This window comes from Diceros bicornis, chromosome 23 (assembly GCF_020826845.1).
Source record: "Diceros bicornis minor isolate mBicDic1 chromosome 23, mDicBic1.mat.cur, whole genome shotgun sequence".
NCBI classification, from domain to species: domain Eukaryota; kingdom Metazoa; phylum Chordata; class Mammalia; order Perissodactyla; family Rhinocerotidae; genus Diceros; species Diceros bicornis.
In genome coordinates this window covers 51771665-51792923 of record NC_080762.1, presented here as the reverse complement: position 1 = coordinate 51792923, position 21259 = coordinate 51771665, and the positions used below count along the sequence as shown (strand labels likewise).

Sequence of the window (21259 nt, the reverse complement as noted above, 5' to 3'; positions counted from 1 at the left end):
TAATCTCAAAAGATTGAATTTATATCATTTATACCATTCCATTTATATAAATTCTTAAAATAACAAAATTATAGAAATGGTGACCAGATTAGTGGATGCCACAGGTTACAGAGTGGGGAAGGCAGGAAGGTAGCTGTGCCTATACAAGTTGGTAACACAAGGGATCCTTGTGATGGAACTGTTCTGCATCTTGACTATGGTGGGGGTCACATGAATCTACACATGAGATAAAATTGCACAGAACTAAATACACACACACACAAACACAAGTGAGTGCATGTACAACTGGTGAAATCTTAATAAGGTTAACGGATGGCATCAATGTATCACAACCAATTTCCTGGTTGTAATATTATATCCTAGTTATGCAGTATGTTACCACTGGGGAAACTCAATGAAGGGTGTACGGGATCTCTCTATATAATTTTCTTACAAATGCCTATCAATCTACAATTAACTCAAAATAAAAAGTGAAAAAAACTTTTTTAAAAGAAAAAAAAGTAAGAATTGAGGACACTAAACAGTGAACAAGTATTTCGAAGACTTATGATTACAGATTACTGATTTTCATGCTCCCAAGCGGGCAGCCACTCAATCTACAACTTAGAATCCAGACTTATTCTGTTTTTCCATCTTCCTTCTTTCTCCTCCCTCTTCCATCACTACATCAATCCTCTTCATAACTGGCTATAAGAGAGAATCACACTGTATATGTGTGTGTGCGTGTGTGTGTATGCACCGTAATTCCATGTTCTATTTTTATGCAAAGACACAGAGGGCTTTTATTATCACACTTATTAGCATTCCGTGCCCTTGGTTCTTAATTTCAAATCCATTATGTAGCACATTTTAATACTTTCCTTTAAAAATAATTTAAATGTCAGCTATTTGTCATTTATGACAATAACTGCTTCCAGCCCCTACCTCCATCCCACCTTATACATAAGTGGCCCTTAAAAAAAAGTTTCCATATGTTTGCTCTGCAGTTTGAGTTGATCACTGGTGGAGGCTATACAACAGGATATCTTCCATGTACTGAAACAGAAGACGATTGCTAATTTTGGAGAATAAGCTAGGCACTTTTTGGCTACTGATGTACACTGTATTTAATAAGCCACTGCCCCTGGGTATGGCATTGTTATATTGAGCATGGTATATTATACAGACGAAGAAGTACTATAGCAAACCATATATTAAAAACACCTAATTAATACATTGCAGAAAGCTAATTAATTTATAGTTCTGACTTGCCCTTGCTCAGAGAGCTTTCACAGAGAGGCATTATTCCCATACTTTTTCCCTACCTTTGCTTTCCAAACTACTTGTCAATTTTAAGCAATTCCAAGCCCTGACTCGGGGCTTCTGTTTGATGCATATATATTCACCAGGTAGCATCTAATGTAAGTTCTCTGTGTAACAGTCATGCGGTGGTACTCTTTCCTTCTCTCGTTTCAAGCAAAATATATTTTTAAAAGACCTGCTGTATTCTCAGATTAGTAACTCAATTTTCTTCCACCCACCTCTCATATCAGTTTTTATTTCAGGGAATTAGGGACACACCCTGCCCCAAAAGATGCCTTTCACAAATGTTCAAAGACATAAAAACAGAAAGCATTGTTTACATGGCATTTCTTACACAATGGTCCCAAAATGTCAGTTTTATACAGCTATTATAGTATCATTTTCAATTTTAGAGAAACAATCAGAAAATCAAATAGTGTATTTCCCCAAAATGACTAAGCTCCACAAATTAAACATTCATCCATTAACATGTAGCCTATTAACGCATAGTCTTTTGCATCTTCCTCTTAAATATACAATCTTAAATTTTTCCTAATCTCTTATTCAGAAAGATACTACTAAAAAAAAATAGTTTTAATTTCCAAGCAAATGCAGAACTGCAATAAGCAGTCTTAACAGAGCACATTAAATGCCCAATGAAAAACACCATGAAACAGCACAACCAGAAGCTGTAGAAGTTTTACCTTAATTCTTCTCTCGGTGTCATCTAATTTTAACTCTGCTGAAACTAATTTCTTTGCCAAGTCATCTCGTTCAGGTAGGTGTCTAGCTTCAGAGATCTTTTTCAGTTTCTGTAAGGAAAATTTTGTCCTAAATAGTTCACCTTCTGCATCTTTCACCCTTTTCTCAGTTGCCCGTTCTTTCTCTTGAGATTTTCTTAAGCGCTCTTTCAGTGCCGTAATCTCATTGTTATGACGAGCAATAAGTTGTGAGATTTCATTTTCTGTATCTTCAAACTTATTCAGGGCTTTCTCCTGTCTGTATTGTAGCCTTTTCAAAGCCTTATTTTCTTTTAGCAGCTCAGCTAACTTGACCTGGAGTTCAGTTACTTCATTCTGCAATTCATTGATTTTTAGCAGCCTTGCAGAAAGAACCCGTTTTGTAACAAGATCAGTATCTTTCCGAAGTGGCTCCCTATTGAGGCTCTGGGAGCGAAATCCCACTCGGACTCCCTTTCTGTTTGGTGGACCCTTAGGGCTTGGTTTCCTAGGGACTAAAAGAGAAACAGTAATAATGTAAAGTGAAAACTGTACCTAACTAATGTAGTATTATATATTCATCCTAACACAAGTGGATTCTTTAGTTATTACGTTCCTTAAAAAATGCTTTTACTATATTTAAATACCAGGTTTTATTTAGAGCTCTTAACATAATGTTTTTATTAAGAAAGACTTGGAATCTTTTAAGAAAGGTCAAGAATATTCTGATCCATCAAAATGACATGCCAATAGTTTACAGGGAATTATTTTACATTGCTTTAAAAGATGGCAGTATCAGGTTTTACCATTTTTTAACTTTATTATAAGATGGCAAGCCAGAATTCAAACATGGCCATCATCAGCACTAGCATGAGGCCTAATAAACACTGGACAAAACATTGTGATATTCAAGTCATTTGTGCCAAGATATTTAGGATCATTATTGGAAATGTGGAAATGAATGTTTTCTCTAAATTAATTAGAACTCTTTTTCTTTATTTGAGCAAACAGGATGACAACATGTTGTACAGTGAGAAGATTTGGGTTTGGGACTCAGATTTACCACTTAATAACTCCTTGGGGAATTCAACTATACTTTTCCAGGTCTATTTTCCCCACCCATAGAATGAAGATAACACCACCTACACAACTAGGTTGTTGTGAGGATTAAATGAAGTATGCATTTAAGACAGAAACTTCTCCACAAATATTCTCTGTCAGTAGTAAGAACTTAATCCCATTTATCAGTGATTAAAGATAGAAACCAGTTTAGCAGTACAGATGTGATTCTAAATGCTTTCTCAGGGGCTTTCTTTTGTGTGATGTTCAAATAAAAACATCTGACATAATCTGAGAACAAAATAAAAACAAAAAACTACATCCTAAAAAGTATAGGTATATGAAATCTTTCAAGTATACATATTAAATCACATTTCACAAAAATTTGGAATGTTACTATTTTTACTAAAAGTTCATTAAACTTAGGCCTCAATATACAGAGCACCTGCCCTTTAAAAGACATCTGGAAGTCTGCCACAGTTAAGAATAATGAACATTAATCTCCAAGGTGACTACATTTTTTCAAGAAGGAAATACATTCCAGAGTTAAAAAAAAAAGAAGCAAAACTAGAACATCCAACCTTTCCCTACTGATCTCCCAGCCAGGGATATCCTGATTCCATTATGTAAACAAGTAAAGAATAACAAGTAACATTTACTACTTAACATTACAAAGTTTCACTAAAAAGATGGAAGATTTTGGGGCCGGCCAAGTGGCGCAAGCGGTTAAGTGTGCACGCTCCGCTGCAGCCGCCCGGGGTTCGCCAGTTCAGATCCCGGGCACACACCGACGCACCGCTTGTCAGGCCATGCTGTGGTGGTGTCCCATATAAAGTGCAGGAAGATGGGGATGGATGTTAGCCCAGAGCCAGTCTTCCTCAGCAAAAAGAGGAGGATTGGCAGATGTTAGCTCAGGGCTGATCTTCCACACACAAAAAAAAAGATGGACGATTTTAAAGAAGGTGTTTTGAATGTGTACTGATTTGGGATTCCAACTCCATAAATGCTTGAATACGGGAAGGGAAGTTGTAATAAAAAGAAATGAGGGAAAACCTACTTGCAACTTTGAAACTATGCTATCCAATATAGTAGTCACAAGCCACACGTGGCTACTGAGAAACTTGAAATGCGGGTAGTCCAAACTAAGGTATGCCATAACTCTGAAATACACACTGGATTTCAAACACTTAATTCAAATAAAGAATGCAGAATGTCCCATACAAAATGTTTTATATTAACTATATTTAGAAATGATAATATTTTGGCTATGTTGGGTAAAATAAATTATTCAAATTAATTTCACCTGTTTTTCTTTTTAATGTGGTTACTAGACAATATAAAATTACACATGTGGCTTGCCTTTGTGACTTGCATTATACTTCCACTGAACAGCACTGCTTCAATTTTAAAATGAAGCATTCATCATTTCAATTTTATTTCTTTCCGAACATACTGAGTTAACAGTTTTGGTACCTATATGCTATTATGGAATATGTACTCAGCTCTTAGAATGACAGAAACTTTACATATTAAAATGATTATCCATAAAGATGAATGTTAATCGTTCCAAATCTCTGATTTTTATGTATAAAATTACATTGTTCAGCAAACAAGATTTCATACAAACAATCATGTTTGAAACATATGAAAAGTTAAAGCCTATATAAGAATCAGGATAAAAATTTTCCACTAATATTTTACTTCAATTATTTAGTCAGACAGAAAGGGCTTCTACAACCAACTTTTTGACATCCTAAAATCTGAACATTTATTTTTAGCATATTCTATTAGTATGACTACAAACTGATCATTAAAAGTACACCTAAACGTGAGGCCGGCCCGGTGGCATAGTGGTTAAGTTCACGCACTCCACTTCAGCGGCCCAGAGTTTGCAGGTTCGGATCCTGGGTGTGGACCAACACATGGCTTGTCAAGCCATGCTGTGGCAGCCTCCCATGTCCCATATAAAGCAGAGGAAGATGGGCAAGGATGTTAGCCCAGGGCCGACCTTCTTCAGCAAAAGAGGAGGATTGGCCATGGATGTTAGGTCACAGCTAATCTCCCTCACAGACACACAAAAAAGTACACTTAATCTGAACTCAAAAATTATCTCCCATCTTTCATCTACCTTTTTATTTTCATTTTTAAAACTATCAAGATGAAATATACTGCTAATAGGAGTGAGAAGAAGAAAGATAATTGACTGTCGTGTATATCATTCTTCATCTCCCCCTTGTAAAAGTCACCACCAAAAAGTGGGTGGTAAAATATTGCTTTTTTCTTCCTTCACGGGTTAAAAATAAAATATGACTCATTTAAAAAACATGTAGTAAAGATAAACTATGCATCTACCAAAAACTCAAGATGTTTATATTACTGATAAAACAAGAAATATAATAAATACACAAACATGTGTAACCTAAACTGTTATTAAACTTTATCATTATACATATAACTTCTGATAGAGCACCAATTTCATTTTTAAAAATAATAAAATATGCTGAAAATTAAAAAGGAGGAAGAATATGCTATCAAAAACATGCAAATCTGCGGGGCCAGCCCCGTGGCATAGTGGTTAAGTTGGCATGCCCTACTTCAGCAGCCTGGGGTTCGCAGGTTTGGATCCCGGCACAGACCTACACACCGCTCATCAAGCCACGCTGTGGCGGCATCCCACGTACAAAAAAATAGAGGAGGATTGGCACAGATGTTAGCTCAGGGACAATCTTCCCCAAGCAAAAAGAGGAGGATTGGCAACAGATGTTAGCTCAGGGCCAATCTTCCCCATCAAAAAAAAAAAAAAAAAGCAAATCCTCAAGTTCAAGTGTTCAAGATGCTATTTCAATCACATTTGTTCTTTCCTTAGTTTGGTCTACACTGGTGATTGCAACTTAAACCAAGAGAAATTAACTTAGGGTTTAAGGAAAGGTATCAGTTTGATTCTGTTGTTTGATCTGAGGTAGACAAATTACCACAGATTTAATTCAGAAGACAATGCAAAGCAGAAAACAGTACAAGTCAGATTGAAGACAATAATTAAAATTTTTATGGGTGATGCCGGAACTGTTTCATAGCTTTTTCTCAATTATCTTCTCAAATAAGATAAGGCTTAAGAAGTTCTGACTCCTTATTTGGGTGGTGTCCTAAACTGTTTCTGGAGAAAAAGTAAAAAATTAAAGTATTCCTACCAATCATTCCCTAGATATATAAATTATTTCTTGGGAATAAATAGGATCTTCTAAGGTTCAACCATAATGTCTGTTTGTTCTTAATTATATAGCAAAAGTTTAATATCAGATCATGCTCTCAACCACAAAATCAAAACAAGAGGCCTGCACTGACACAGATCTGGAGGAAGAGACCAAAAAACTTGCAGCATTGTAAGAAAGAAAGAAAAAGAAAAAGCACCCCACTGTTAAAAGTATGGACATCCCTAGGAAGCTAGATAAGGGGTCCATAAAAAGGTAGCTTTCAAAAGGAACATATATTCTTTGTAGATTTTTAAAGAGCAAATATTACTTTTCAAAGTAAAAATTTATAAAGGCAAATTTAATTATACCCCTGCTTAAATCTTTTCAATGGCTAACTATTCCCCCACAGAAACAGTCAATATATTAGCACAGGACTCAAGGTGTTACATGACCTGGCCATTTTCCTTTTCAGCTCCCAAGGTTACCACTCCCTGCCGTGCAATGTAAAGGCTCACCATTCTCAGCTACTGCTGTTATAACTGTGCTGCATTTACTAATGCATACTATAATTACCTTATTTACCTTAGCTTATTTTTCTATGGTGTACTTATAGTCCTTACACATTTTGTTACTTAGTACATTGAGGTTTTCTTGACCAGGGATTTATTAGATTAAGAAGAGATTTCTAGAACATCACCTAATCAAATATGTATTAATACCTAGTTCCAGACTAATAACATTTTAAAAAGAAAAATTATTTGTAATGATTAATCTCGTTTCCATTATAGCACAGTTTAACAGAAAACAGACTGGTGGTCCTGAGTCCCAAATTCCATTTCTAGGTTTTAATTTGAACAAAAATGCCCCTTACCACTTTATATCAGTGCCTTTCACTACTTTTTAAAAATGCCTTTATAATACCTCAGAAACCCCAAGACAAGCATTTATTTAGGTAGAAAACAAAATGAGAAGACTTAGTTATGGTTCTTCCTTCTGTATATAGTATGACTTTGAATATAACAAAGGATAATACACAGTACCATAAAGAACATTGATATAAATTCATAAAAATATATCCTATTCAAAATGTAAATCAGCCAATTTCCATGCATATGTCAATATACATACTAACAGAAGAGTTTCATTCATCAAGCTTTCTATAAACACTCAAAATGAGTCTTCTAGTCTACCGGACTCTAACACTTACCTAGGTGACGCACTTGGCTATCTGAAATTTGTCTTTTAGGATTTTTTCCCTTAATACTCGTGGGTGAAGAGGAATTGACCAGCGATGACCGGCCAGAAGACTGAGGTGTAGTTCCAAAATCAGATGAACAGTAAGAGTAACGGTGTTGGCCTGCCTTACTTTCTTGATCAGTATCTGGACTTCTTCCTCTTTCCCCCATGGTTTTGAAATATGGTCTCTATTTACATAATTTCACAGATTTTTTTCTCCTGAAAAATCCATGACAAGCGTGAAGAGCATTTTTCAGTCTTCAGATTTTGTTGATAATATTCCTGTCTGTGCAGTTTGTTTTCTCTACGGATCCGTAGTTCACAATTCACATTAATAACCAGAAGACACACTTTCTGCCTCTACAATTAAGGAAGGGGGAGTGAAACACATCATATTTCATGAAACAGATTTCTACAGTTAATTACAACAAAAGATACTAAAAGCAAAATAATATACTGCTTACAATTTTTCTACAACTCATTTATATTTTCATGTAGTTATTTACAGTATTTAGGGAAAAGACAGATGGTCGTAGCCTAGACAGAGAACAAGTCAAGTACCCGACATATAACTGCTTCTGAATAAATGTTAACTGAATTTGATTCTCTTGAACCTTAAGATTTATATCAGCACAAATGCTAGATTTTTAACAGGTGAATAATGATCAAATCACCAGTTTTTTCTTTCTTGGATGGATAGTGGTGGTGGTGGTAAAGAACAAGACTGCTAATAACAAAGAAAAATATCTAAGATTAACTACATAAAAATGTAAAACTAAAGTACATAAAATATTAATCAAATTAAAACACCTGATGAAAAACATCTGCAACATGACAGAAAAATGGTTACCATCCTTAACACATAAATAAACACCTTATATCACTCCATAAGAAAAATACGAGGTCAAAAGTTAAAGGAGCAAATACATGTTAAGACCCATGATACACACATAAAAATACTCAATCTCAGACACCATTTTTAAAACTATCAAATTATCAAAGATTTTTCAAAACAGCACTCAATGCTGCCAGAATGGCTATCAAGAAAAGATCCACAGAATTTTTGGGAAAAAAGTTGGCAAGATGTATTGAAACTTTAATTGTGCTTTTAACCTTTGATCCAATAATTCCATTCCTGGATACCAAGAAAATAACCCTAAAAATAGGGGAAACTTTATGCATAAATGTTTAATGCAGTGTAAGTTATTTTTTATAAAAAAGAAGCAACCTAATGTCTAACCGTTGCAGAATAATTAAGAAAAGTACTGTAAAAATCAATACAGCATAATATCATGCAGCTGTAAGAAATGTTTACAAAAAGTTTAACAAGGAAAATGCTTATACTATTATGAGGAAAAATAAATTCAAACCAGTGTATATAATATGATTTCAACTACACATATTCATTGAAAATAATGAATATCTTCCTATCTGAATTAAGGAACTGAAAAAAAATTACAAAGCAAGGGATACATATACACCAAAATAGTTATCTGTCTGGGCAACATGAATTTTAGATGATTTTATCTCTCTCTTAATATGTTTTTATTTTCTAATAAAATGAAATTGGATTACTTTTATAATTAGAATAATTGTTTTTAATATTTAGAAGAAACAGAAATCCCATTGATGAAATCAGTGTTAAAAGTATAGTAGTTCTAGTAATATATGAAAAAAGATATATGCACAAGGCAGCACTACTATTGTTCACTGCAGCACTACTGGAGTGGTAAAGGACTAAAACAGTCAAAATGACCATCAATAAGGAACTGGCTACATACACTATAAACACCCACACCATGAAGAACAGAAATATGAAGCTATTAAAGCAATGAGGAAGCAGAGTTTAGGGACAGGGACAAGGGCCAGACTTCTTTAACTTTTAAAAGTTATAACTTCTTATAACTTTTGTAGACTTGACTTTGGAAATTACAATTTTTAGAAATTAGACTTTTTTTTGGGGGGGGAGATTAGCCCTGAGTTAACATCTACTGCCAATTCGCCTCTTTTTGCTGAGGCAGACTGGCCCTGGGCTAACATGCGAGCCCATCTTCCTCTACTTTATTTGTGGGGCGCCTGCCTTGTGGGAAGCACAGCCCGATGAGTGGTGCATAGGTCTGCGCCTGGGATCCGAAACTGCAAATCCTGGGCCGCCAAAGCAGAACACGCAAACTTAACCACTATGCCTCCGGGCTGGCCCCTAGAAATTACATCTTTAAAAAGCAATTCCTATAAATCAAAAGAAAATCAAACAAATGAGTCTAACTACATATACAGTTGGTGGTTAAACCACACAGATTAACCAGTTCAAACGACTTTAAAACACAATAATTTGACTTATATCCCTAGTGAGAAATATCCTACTGACCAAAAAAAGTGCAAAAAATCTTTCCAAAAACTATTTTCAGGGGCCGGCCTGGTGGCACAGCAGTTAAGTGCACTCGCTCCACTTCTCGGCCCAGTATTCGCAGGTTCGGATCCTGGGCACACACCAATGCACTGCTTGTCAAGCCGTGCTGTGGCAGCATCCCATATAAAGTAGAGGAAGAAGGGCATGAATGTTAGCCTACAGCCAATCTTCCTCAGTAAAAAAGAGGAGGATTGGCATCGGATGTTAGCTCAGGGCTGATCTTCTTCACACACACACACAAAACTATTTTCAAAAATCATATTGCTGGTATTGTTATTCTCAGACTAGCACATAAGCACTGTAAAGCAAATGAGTAATTCTGTTGGTGCGGTTAGACATTAGCATTTTCAACATGTGACGAAACAAACATAAGCTAATATAAGTATTAAAACTCTGTAGTCCAAAATTTGAATTAGGAGTATCAGTATGAATTTATGATAGCTTTTTTAAAGAAATATAAAATCTATTTCCTAGCTCTGTCCATTGAAAAATCCTAGAAACAACAAACTAGTAGCAACAAACATTCCTAGCACCCAGATATAGTGTCTAAATACTATTTCCCTTTAAAAGAAACTAGAGCGCCCTGTAAAATGTCTAATTCCATACCTGAGGGAGGAAACATACAAGATGAATCTAAGAATCCAGAAATTTGGTCATACTAGAAAGCAAGGAAGCTATCAGACACTCCTGATGCAGTGTCAATAGGGCTCAGGAGCCAACTTGAAGAAGCTCCTACTGTAAGCCAGACATGCGACAATTTCATAATCAAGAAGAATATATCAGCAAAAGATTAAAACACTTTAAGTATGTTTAAATCCATGAGGTCATATGATATTTTAAGAAACCAGTCCCCTTTGGAAGATGCTAGGGAACCAACTCATTCATCTGAAAATCGATATATAAAGACAAAAAAAATCAAACATGTATCTTGCCTATACACTGTTACAAGCTGTATCTCAAAACAACAAAATAGTAGATAAGGGGTATTATTTCTTTACAGAATTATTCTAGCTACTAAATGAAAGGGGAAATATTAGAAAGACAGAATTAGAATATTGCCATTTTGCAGCCACTAATGAAATAACAAAGCTAGACAATGATCGCTAATGGCTGCTGACACCACAGAAAAGAAACAACCAGACACTGTACCTCCAGATAGGACACAACGATACCTCTGACGTAATCTGCTCCCCCTACAAGAAAATTAAGTCTGATTCTAATCTAACCTCTAAATGTAAATGACAATTTACAGAAAATACAAGGGACAGATGTACAAGGAAGCAACTAGCAAAATCCAGACTGAGGCAAATTCTATAGGACAAACTGGTTTCTTTAACACATAAACTGCAAGCAGAAAAAGAAGAGATAGGGAGATAACTATATGTTAAGAAAATCTTAAGGAAAACAAACAACTGCAATCTGTGAACCTTATTTCAATCCTGATTCAAACAAATTACTTTTAAACAAAAGTGAGAAAATTTAAACACTGACTAGATATTTCATGATATTAAGGAATTACTATTGTTTTAGGTGAGATAATGATATTGTGGTTATTTTTTAAAAAGAATCCTTATCTTTTAGAGATATATGTTGAGATATTTATAGATAAAATTAAGTAATGTCTGGAGTTTGCTTCAAAATAACCCAAAGGGAAGTAGGTAAAGGTAGAGACAAAGAAAGATTGGCCATGAGTTAATAATTATGTAAACTGGATGATGGAGATTGAAGTTTCATTATTCTAGTATCTCTACTTCTGTATTTGTTTGAAATTTTCCTTAGTAAAAAAGATTTTTTTAAAAAGCAAGCAAACAGATAAGCAAACTTGGAACTCGGATTTTACCTCCTGGTGTATTAGTGCCTGGCAATCTCAGTCTGTTACAATTAGCTATTGGATCTGAAATCAGCGATTCCAACAAACACTAATATCAAAAAACATATAAATTGGCCTGAATCTTTCACTCTGCAATTACAAAAGAAAATATTTACACATTTTAAAAAACTGTCTAGAAAAAAAGGATGATGGATTAGAGCAATTAAGTGGCTCTACCACTTACTAGCTATGTAAATCTGAGAAATCACCTAACTTCTCAATCTAAATCTAAATCTCAATTTTCTCATTTGTAAAATGGGAATAATAGTAACTTCCTTAGAGAATTGTTGTGATGATTAAATGGGATAATTCAATAACTATCACCCAATAAGCACTCACTAAATATCAACAATTATATTTACAATTCAAATGTAACAACAGGCCCATTTAGAGCCAGTTTGAACAGACCCCATCTCTTATCAACAAAATGATTAAGGATTGTCTTTCAGAAAAACTGCAAAGTCACATAGGGGCACATGCAAAAGAAGAAATCATGAGCTGAAACGTCCTCAGAACCAAAGATCCTCCTTCTACAGACTCCAAGGACCCGGGACGTGAGCAGAAGTTGAAAGCCAGAATCTTCTCAGAAGCGAGGGGTCCCTCACTCAGGAAGATCCGGTGTTAAAATTCCTTCCCACCTTCATCATAAATGTTTAGAACCTCATCATAAATGTTTCAAACCTTACCATAAATACCTGAAGCCCACCAATCAAAACCTGTCCCACCAGCATTTCCACATGCCAACCTGTTTTCCCTAACCTCTTAAATTTTGTCCCAAATCCTGAATCCGGGAGACAGATCTGAGGGCACACGCCCCCTGTCTCCCTGGAGATCGATCTTGCAGAATAAAGCTAATTTCTCCCCTCAAAGGCTGGTGCCATAATTAATTGGCTTGTTCATGTGCATCAGGCAGAGAACCCCAATTTTGTGTGGTAACACAAACATACAAAACGCTCACTAAATTCTGACTGATGTTCCTTGTCAAAGACTTTCAGTTTTAATTCAAAAAATATAATTAAAAGTTGATTACATGGTATAGATGAGGATTATTTCTGTTTATATGCATGTAGCAGAAGTGGCTCCCCATGACCTATCTCATCTAAGTCAGAGGTGCCACCTAACTTTTCACTGCAAAGAGCAAGAATCCACAAAACATTACTTGCCACTCATATCCTACGTACGAGCACATGCTCTCTCCCTCCGCCCCAAATATACACATAAAGTTAAAAAAAAAAAAAAAAAAGAAAGAAAAACAAAGGAAATATCCACAACCCCATTATACAAGTCCTACTCCCTGGGAGAACTATTTTAACGGCTTCTACTTTTATGCTTATACTATTTCTTGAATTAACAATTTTAGACTATGAAAGATGAGGATTTAACTCATGTCTCATTTTAAATGGTTCAACATGCAACTACATATTGGTTATGCAAGGTTTTTTCCTTAGAATTCGTAATTGTCCTTTTTTCTTATTGAGAGGAAAACATATCCTTCTTATCAGATCACTGATATCTACCAGCTTTGTAGTCATTCTATCTACAGCCTGAAATCCATTCCATTCTTCCTCTCAAAGATATTTTTCTTGGAGACCAATGATTTCCTTTCCTCCTTAATTGGAGATCAATTAGATTCCCTAATCTAACTTAAACCAACTACTTTCTAGACCTGATACATCACTGTCATTCTGGAATTACTTTTATTGTACTCCCAAGTTAATCCACTATTTCTAGTAGCCCATGTCATCATCTTTATTAGTAATCATCATCATTTTACTGGTCCATATCCTTAGGTTACTTTTTGAGAAAGGGTATTTGGGTTAGGAGGTAAATGTTCTGAATGCCTGAGAATGTCTTTAAATCGCCCTCATACTTGATAGTTTTCATAGGTTCCAAACTCTAAGTCAAGTCGTTTTCTCTCAGAACTTTGGAGACACTGCTCCACTGCCTTCTAAACCCCCCAGAGCTGCTTGTGAGATGTTATAGTTCTTCTCTTAATCAACATATATTTTTTTGAGCCCTCACTATGTAACAGTAATGAAAGCAACAACAAAGCCTTGCCCTTATGGAGTTTACACTCTAGTTATGCTCGATTCTCTTTCCTTTATAGGTTATCTTCTTTTTTTCTTCCCTAGGAGCTTTCAGGATGTTCCCTCCCATAATACTGAAATTTCACAATGATCTGCCTAGGTGTGGGTCTTTTTTCGTTGATTATGTTGTCCTTTTCTCCTCTTCCTTTTAATCTGGAAACGTTTTCTCTTTAAGCACTAGAAATGTTTTTATGTTACTTTTTTGATAATTGATTTTTCCTTTACTCCTTTTGAAACTTCTACTGGTTAAATAACAGACCTGCTCTGTCTTTTTGCTATTTTCAAAGAGATTTACTCAATTTGTCTTCTAAACCATCCAGCTTTTTTTGAATTTTTGCAAACATCTTAGTTTCCAAGAACTCTTTCTTATTCTCATTTTTTAAATAATTATTCTGTTCTTACTTTACTGAGGCAATATATCTTCATTTCTCTGAGAGCACTAAATAGACATTTTATGTCTATTCTGTGTAATTCTGATACAGAAATTATCTCTGTTTCATATGTTGACAGTTTTTCTGTTCATCTTAGGCTTCTTATTTATATACTGCTGGTTTTATGTCTTTGAAGGTAATTTTTGGCTGTCCATTGATATGTAAGAAAGAAGAAAAAGGAAGAAGGAATGGAAACTGTGTACATGTGAGTAGGGCTCCAAGACAGGCACACTCTGCTTTAGGATGAACAGCAGAGAATCAGCCATTATGCAGGGGACTCCCCGAAAGCTAGAATGAGGAAGGATTACCACCAGACACAAATGTCCACCATGGCAACTCTACTTCTCCTCAGTGTTGTCTTTGTTTTTATTTCCTGAAGAAATTACCTCTGTATTTTCTGATGGGAAAGGGAGGGAGGGATGAAGGGCAGGGAGTATTACACTGACTGTCCCTGTGCACGGGCTCGGGTAGGAAAGGAGGCACAACTATTCCATACATAGTTTTTCAATTATTCTTCCTTCCCATTTGCAATCATCCTTTCTCTCTGACTTTTTAAATACCAAGATTCTCTGAGACTCTGTTAGATACATCAGAATCTTTCTTTGCTGCAATTCCCTCTTAAATATTTGGGAAAATAGTTTTCTCTGTTCTAATCTGTCTCAACCATCATTACTCTTTGCCTCTGTCAGAAATGTGTTGCAATCTCTCATGGACTGCAAGTATTCTATCACCCCTTCAATGTATAGGTTTACTCTTTTTTTCTAAATATTATTTTAATGTTGTCTCCAAGGACGGGGGGACAAATACATATGGTCAGATCTACATCTTTAACAGCAAATATAAGTCATTTTTAAGCCAATTATTTCTAACAATTATTCTCACCTTTTTAAAACAACTTAATACAAGCAAACACTTTTCCTAAGTCCCCGAAACTACTATTCAATTCATGCACTCACTGGGTCAACAAAAATTACTGATGACACAGATGCCATTTTAGACAATGAAGGAATCAAGATGAGCAAGAATACACTGTGAGTTCTTTTAGGGCAGGGTCTGGCTCTTCCATCAAAGAGAAACAATTAAGAAAAACAGTCACAATAAATTATTTATGCATCCTTTATAGAGTCCCTAAAAATATTACATGCTAATTACATGAAAACACTTTAACAGTGATAACAAACTCAAGAATAGCCCCATAGGGAGCCGGCCCCGTGGCGTAGCGGTTAAGTACGCGCACTCCGCTGCTGGTGGCCCAGGTTCGGATGCCTGGCGAGCACCGATGCACCGCTTGTCAAGCCATGCTGTGGCGGCGTCCCATATAAAGTGGAGGAAGATGGGCACAGATGTTAGCCCAGAGCCAGTCTTCCTCAGCAAAAGGAGGAGGATTGGCACGGATATTAGCTCAGGGCTGATCTTCCTCACCAAAAAATAAAAAAAAAAAAAAAACAATAGCCCCAGAGACACTAGAGAATATTTTCTTATCTTTGCCAAACTTCTAATTATTTAGGATCTATTCTGAAATAAGGCAGGTATTTCTAACCTACATATACTTGTATCACCCCATACTATGTTACAATTCTTCATGACAACAAACAAGTGTTCTTTAGAAAATATAGCCACCCAAAGATCTAAGCCTTCCTAGAGAATGGAAACTTAGACACTTGTGAAAATTCATTTTTTTTTTTTTTTGGTGAGGAAGATCAGCCCTGAGCTAACATCTGTTGCCAATCTCCCTCTTTTTTTTTTTTTGCTTGAGGAAGATCAGCCCTGACCTAACAACTGTGCCAATCTTCCTCTAGTTTGTAGGTAGGTTGCCGCCTCAGCATGGCCAAGGAGTGGTGTAGGTCCACACCCAGGATCCAAACCTGTGAACCCTGGCCACCAAAGCGGAGCCTGTTAAACTTAACCAGTACGCCACCAGGCTGGCCTGAAAATTCACTTGTAAAAAATTCATCCTCAGCACTTACAGAAACACTGTTGCCTGGCTGATAGTGCTGTCAGAAAAACAGTTCAAACAAGCAAACAGGCAAACAAAAGTTAAAGAAAAAAAGAAAAGACATGAAATATTAGATCAAAAGAAGAAAGGAAGAAATAGATAAACATGAGGTAAGGCAACTATTAGAACAATAACTATTAATTTTTATTACAAAGTATGAACAAATAAAAAAGTACTACAGCTTAATAAGATTACATAACAATTTAGCACTGGAAGGAATCCTGGGGAATCACTCCTTTCTTTGCATAGATTAAGGAAACTAAGGCCCAGAAAAACAAAGGGACTTACCTAAGATCACAATTTATCAATGGTCACAGAGCTAAGTTAGTAAAACTTGAGATGGACTACAAGTTTTCTTTGACTTGAGCGACCTATTCAATATTTCGATATCAACAACCAGAGAAGGATCTCATCTCTAAAGCCACCTCCATCTGCATCTATCCCATACCGTTGCACACCCCCCACCTCACCCCACCCCTTACTCAAACTGAAGAAGCATTTCTGCTCCTTTTTAGAGCTAAACCTTTCACCTGTCTTCTTTCCCATACCTTCTCTCCATCTCAAGGATTGTGCCCTCTCTACAGGAGCATTCCTATCAACAAACAGGCTCTAATAAAGCTGTAGCTTGACTCCATGTCCTATGGCATCTACAATCCAATTTCTCTACTCCAATTTTCCAATAAAATTTTTTTGAAGAGTAATCTATAATCTAGAATGTTATATCTCTACTTCTTTTCCAACCATTTTCTTATGAATTCACTCTAGTCAGGTTTCCATCCCTGCCATTCTCCTGAAATAGCTTTTGTCAAAATAGACAGTGATGTTCATCTTGGCTAAATCCATTGGCCAATTTTCCGTCCCACTCATCCTTGACCTCAGCTGCATTTGACACAACCAAACATTCCCTCCTTCCTAAAACACTCTTTTCTTACTTAGCTTCCATAGCCATCTGCTTTCCTGGTTTCCTTACCGTCTCACTGGCTGTCTCTTCTCAGTCTCCTTTGTTAAATCTGCCTCCTCTTCTTGACATCTAAATGTTAGAATACACAAGGCACCACATATTGGCCCTCTTTTCTTTATCTACACTTTCTCCTTAGGTGATCTCATCTAGATTCATTTACCTTGACTTCCAGATTCATATACCCACCTTCCTATTTGACAACTCCATCTGGGTATCTAAATATCATTTCAAAATTACAGGTCCAAAACCAAAACCACGATCTGTCCCCTCTCTACCCCTACTATTTCCTATTTTTCTGATCTTATTAAATAGCACCTCCATGTACTAAATTACTCATGTTGCAAATCAAAGGATCATTCTGGATTCCTTCTTAACCTCACATCCCAACCATCTGTAAAACCAGATGGTTTTATCTCCAAAATATATTCTAGATTGGATTATTTCTTACCCTCCCCACTGCTACTGCCCTAGTCCAAGCCACCATCTTTTCTCATGTGAACTTCTGCAAACAGCCTCCTGATACCCAGCATCATCCTTGCTTCCCCAGTCAGAGAAAGCTACTTGACACAGAGATCAGACAGCATTGCTCTCCTGCTTAATACTCTTCAATGGCTTCCTACAGCCATCAGATTCCTTAACCAGATCTGCAAACTACTACAAGATCTAGCCTTTCTGCCTACTTCTCCATCCTTATTTCATGTCACTCTTCCCCTCATCTGCTTTTTCAACCAAAGCGGCCTTCTTTTGTGCCTCCAACATGCCAAGCTTATTGCCAACTCATGTACTTGCTACACCCTTTACCTAGAAGATCCTTCCCTTAGAACTTCACAAAGATGGCTCCTTCTTCTCATCCTGTCCTCAGCACAAACATCACCTTCTCAAAGATGGCTCCCCTGACAATTCTATGAAAGTGAGCCCAGTCACTCTATCTTATCACTTTGTTTTGTTTTCTTCATAGACCTTGTTACTACTGGAAATAATCTTACATTTATTGTCGTTCTCCTCCTACTAAATATAAGACCCATGAGAACAGAAATTTTGTCTGAACAGAAATCTTCAAACAATTGCATAACACTTACTTAAATCTCAAAAATTCCTAAGAAGGGAGAAAAGTCAGCAAATCAAAAAGTTTTGCTCAGAGCCATTACCATCATAAAGTTGGAAGATTCTTAATGGGTTAATTTTAAATAAATGAGATGACCTAATAGGGCTTCAGACAAAATAAATTTCACCTGTAGTTAAAAGAATAATTTCTATTTGACTAATATAAATTCATCACAATATTAAGTGAATAAAATTATTTTCTCTTAAAAAAAAGTTATTTAGTTTAAGAGAACACTGAAGATTTATTTTCCATGTATAGTTCTTTAGCTAATTTAAACTAATTCTTTGTGACTCAGAATGAATCTGTTGTTCATCTGTTTCCACTATCTGTACAGGGGTAACCAGACAAAAGCAAAAAAGAAAAACTATAAGTCTTACCCAATTTCAATTCATAAGAATTGTTTATTTTCTAAAAATGGCAAAGAATGCTACTATGGCAATGCTAGAAAACTATCAAATCTAACCTTTGTCATTTTTCATCCAAAAATAAACTTTCTTTCTAAAAAAAAAGTCCCAAAGAGTACAGGTCACACATAACAGGTCATAAAAAGACTACCATCAGCTCCTTCAGTACCAGAGCACCTCCTCTACATCCAGTTTCAAATGAATCTGAGAGTAAACCTGAGCTATAGAATCCACCGCATACGGAATATCATAATGATCATCTGATTTGGGTGCCGTTAAGAAAGGTTCTTAGTTTTAAGGAAAAAATTGTATAAAATCAAAGAACTGTTAACTTCCTGCTGTTCCCCTGTGTTCAGCTTCTTTGTATCAAACATTGCTGCCTGGCTACCTCTGCTGCCAGCAAAGGAGCTCACAACAGGCAACTAGATAAGTAAAATAAAAATAAACCTAGAGAAAAAGATATAAATAAGGAGATCTCTCTCCCCAAAAAGCAAAATAACTAACTAAGAATGAGATAAAGGTAAAAACGATACTGCTGCGTTGAAACTGCAACCGCTTCTCTCCCACAAAGGAGAAAAAATGATCAGAAACAAACAAAACCAAGTAAAGTTTTCCAATTCCTCTACTGGTATGTTCCAGGATATTCCTAAGCATTTCCTAATCCTACATTTATTTACCCAACACCTACTCTTGCTTAAAAATAAAATTATTTTTAGATTTTAAGAATGGTTTCCTAGATTCTACATCAGATCACAGTAAATCCTAGACAAAATTTAAGGCATAATCAGCTTCTTTTAAACAGCATTTTGAAATAATGGGTCAAATTAAAGCATCTTAACTACAGTATATATTCCCAAAGTTTAGTTAGTCAAATGAAAACATCACAGAATATTCATTCATTCATTCATAAGACATTTAATGAACATCTACTCAGTGTCAGGCACTTAACTATGGATGGAGCTGGAGACACAAAAATAAGGGGCCAGCCCCATGGCGTAGTGGTTAAGTCCAGCATGCTCCGCTCGGCAGCCAGGGTTCGAGGTTCGGATTCCAGGCGCAGACCTATACCACTCGTCAAGCCATGCTGTGGCAGCGAGCCACATAGAAAAAAAAGAGGAAGATTGGCACAGATGTTAGCTCAGGGCTAATATTCCTTACAAAAAAAAAAAAAAAATGAGGAGGAGGAGGAGGATCTTGACATCATACTAAGAAGTTGTTTGGAAACAAACCAAGGATCTTCAGTAGGATTAAAATGATAAGATCTGACATTTACAAAGTCCATCTCCAACCCAAGAATTAGAGGGCAACGAGGCTGAAAGCAGAAGCTGGTTTTGAAATCAGGTGACAAATGATAGTGGTTTGAACTAAGGTAGGGTAACTAGAGATATAGAGTGCAGAATTGAGTCAGAAATGTTTATCAAATAAAACCATCTGGACTAGGTGACAGATTATATGCGGAGTATGAGAACAGAGAAGAAACGAAATGAATTCCAAAGTTTGGGCTTGCAAAATTGCGTGGATATGGTAACATTCAAAAGGACAGGTTTGGTGGGGAAAGGCGATGGGTTCAATATCAGACATACTAAGTTTAGGATGCCTGTGGGAAATCTAAGGTAAAATCAAAAATTAGCTATATAAATTTGGCGCTAACTCAAGAGTTCCAGGACAGAGATAAAAAACTGAGAGTACATTAATAATGGGGCTGGCTCTGTGGCATGTTGGTTAAGTTCAGCACACTCTACTTCGGTGGCCCAGGTTCACGGGTTCAGATCCCTGGTGTGGTCCTATACCACCCCTCAGCTACACTGTGGCAGTGACCCACATACAAAATAGAGGAAGACTGGCACAGATGTTAGCTCAGGGACGATCTTCCTCAAGCAAAAAAAAAGGAAAACTGGCAACAGATGTTAGCTCAGGGCAACTCGTCCTCAGCAAAAAAAAGTTGGGAGTGCATTGATAAAATATAAATGGTGGAAGCCAAGACTACTAAAAGCCTGAGGATGAACTAGCCAAGAAAAGAACAGAGTGAAGAGAAGGCAGAAGACTGAATTATGAGGAAACAAAATAATTAAATGGTGGGCAAAGGAGGAGGATCCCACAAAGGAGATGAATAATGACAAGCAGGAGAAGAATCAAGAGAAGGTAGCATCTTTATCGTAATGGACCTCTCCTGTGTCTTACAGAATTACAGTTCCATGATTGTTTAACAGAAGAGACATGACTGACAAAAAAGAAAAATCTCGTTTCCAAAGTCACCAATTACTTTTTGGTATTTGAAATGACACTTTGTCAACTGAGAGAATCAAAACAAACTCTTATTTTCTATTATGTGTTTAGATAAAGATATAAGTCAACATGCAACAAAAATCTCCAAATGAACTATTTAGAACAGTAATATAAAATTCAAATGTGGACCTACAATTGGAAAAAATATAGATTAAAATAACAACCATGGTAAAGACAGAGAGCAAAGAGAAAGTAAAGAATCTCCTTTCTTCAGTTTTACTGT

General features: G+C 36.2%; 1 protein-coding gene across 2 annotated transcripts in view; it reads right to left on the bottom strand.

Annotated features, from left to right (window-relative positions):
• LCA5 (lebercilin LCA5) overlaps positions 1-21259 on the bottom strand; it is a 62818-nt gene that overhangs the window by 40703 nt on the left and 856 nt on the right. The window contains exons 1-3 of one of the 2 annotated variants that reach the window (XM_058566734.1): positions 19700-19834; positions 7458-7846; positions 1986-2515 (exon numbers count right to left, since the gene is read on the bottom strand). In XM_058566734.1, the coding sequence (XP_058422717.1) occupies positions 1986-2515; positions 7458-7656 (729 nt within the window). In that variant the 5' untranslated portion in view covers positions 7657-7846; positions 19700-19834. Of the gene's footprint in view, positions 1-1985; positions 2516-7457; positions 7847-19699; positions 19835-21259 lie in introns of those variants that run through there. The other variant, XM_058566733.1, reaches the window with a different exon arrangement.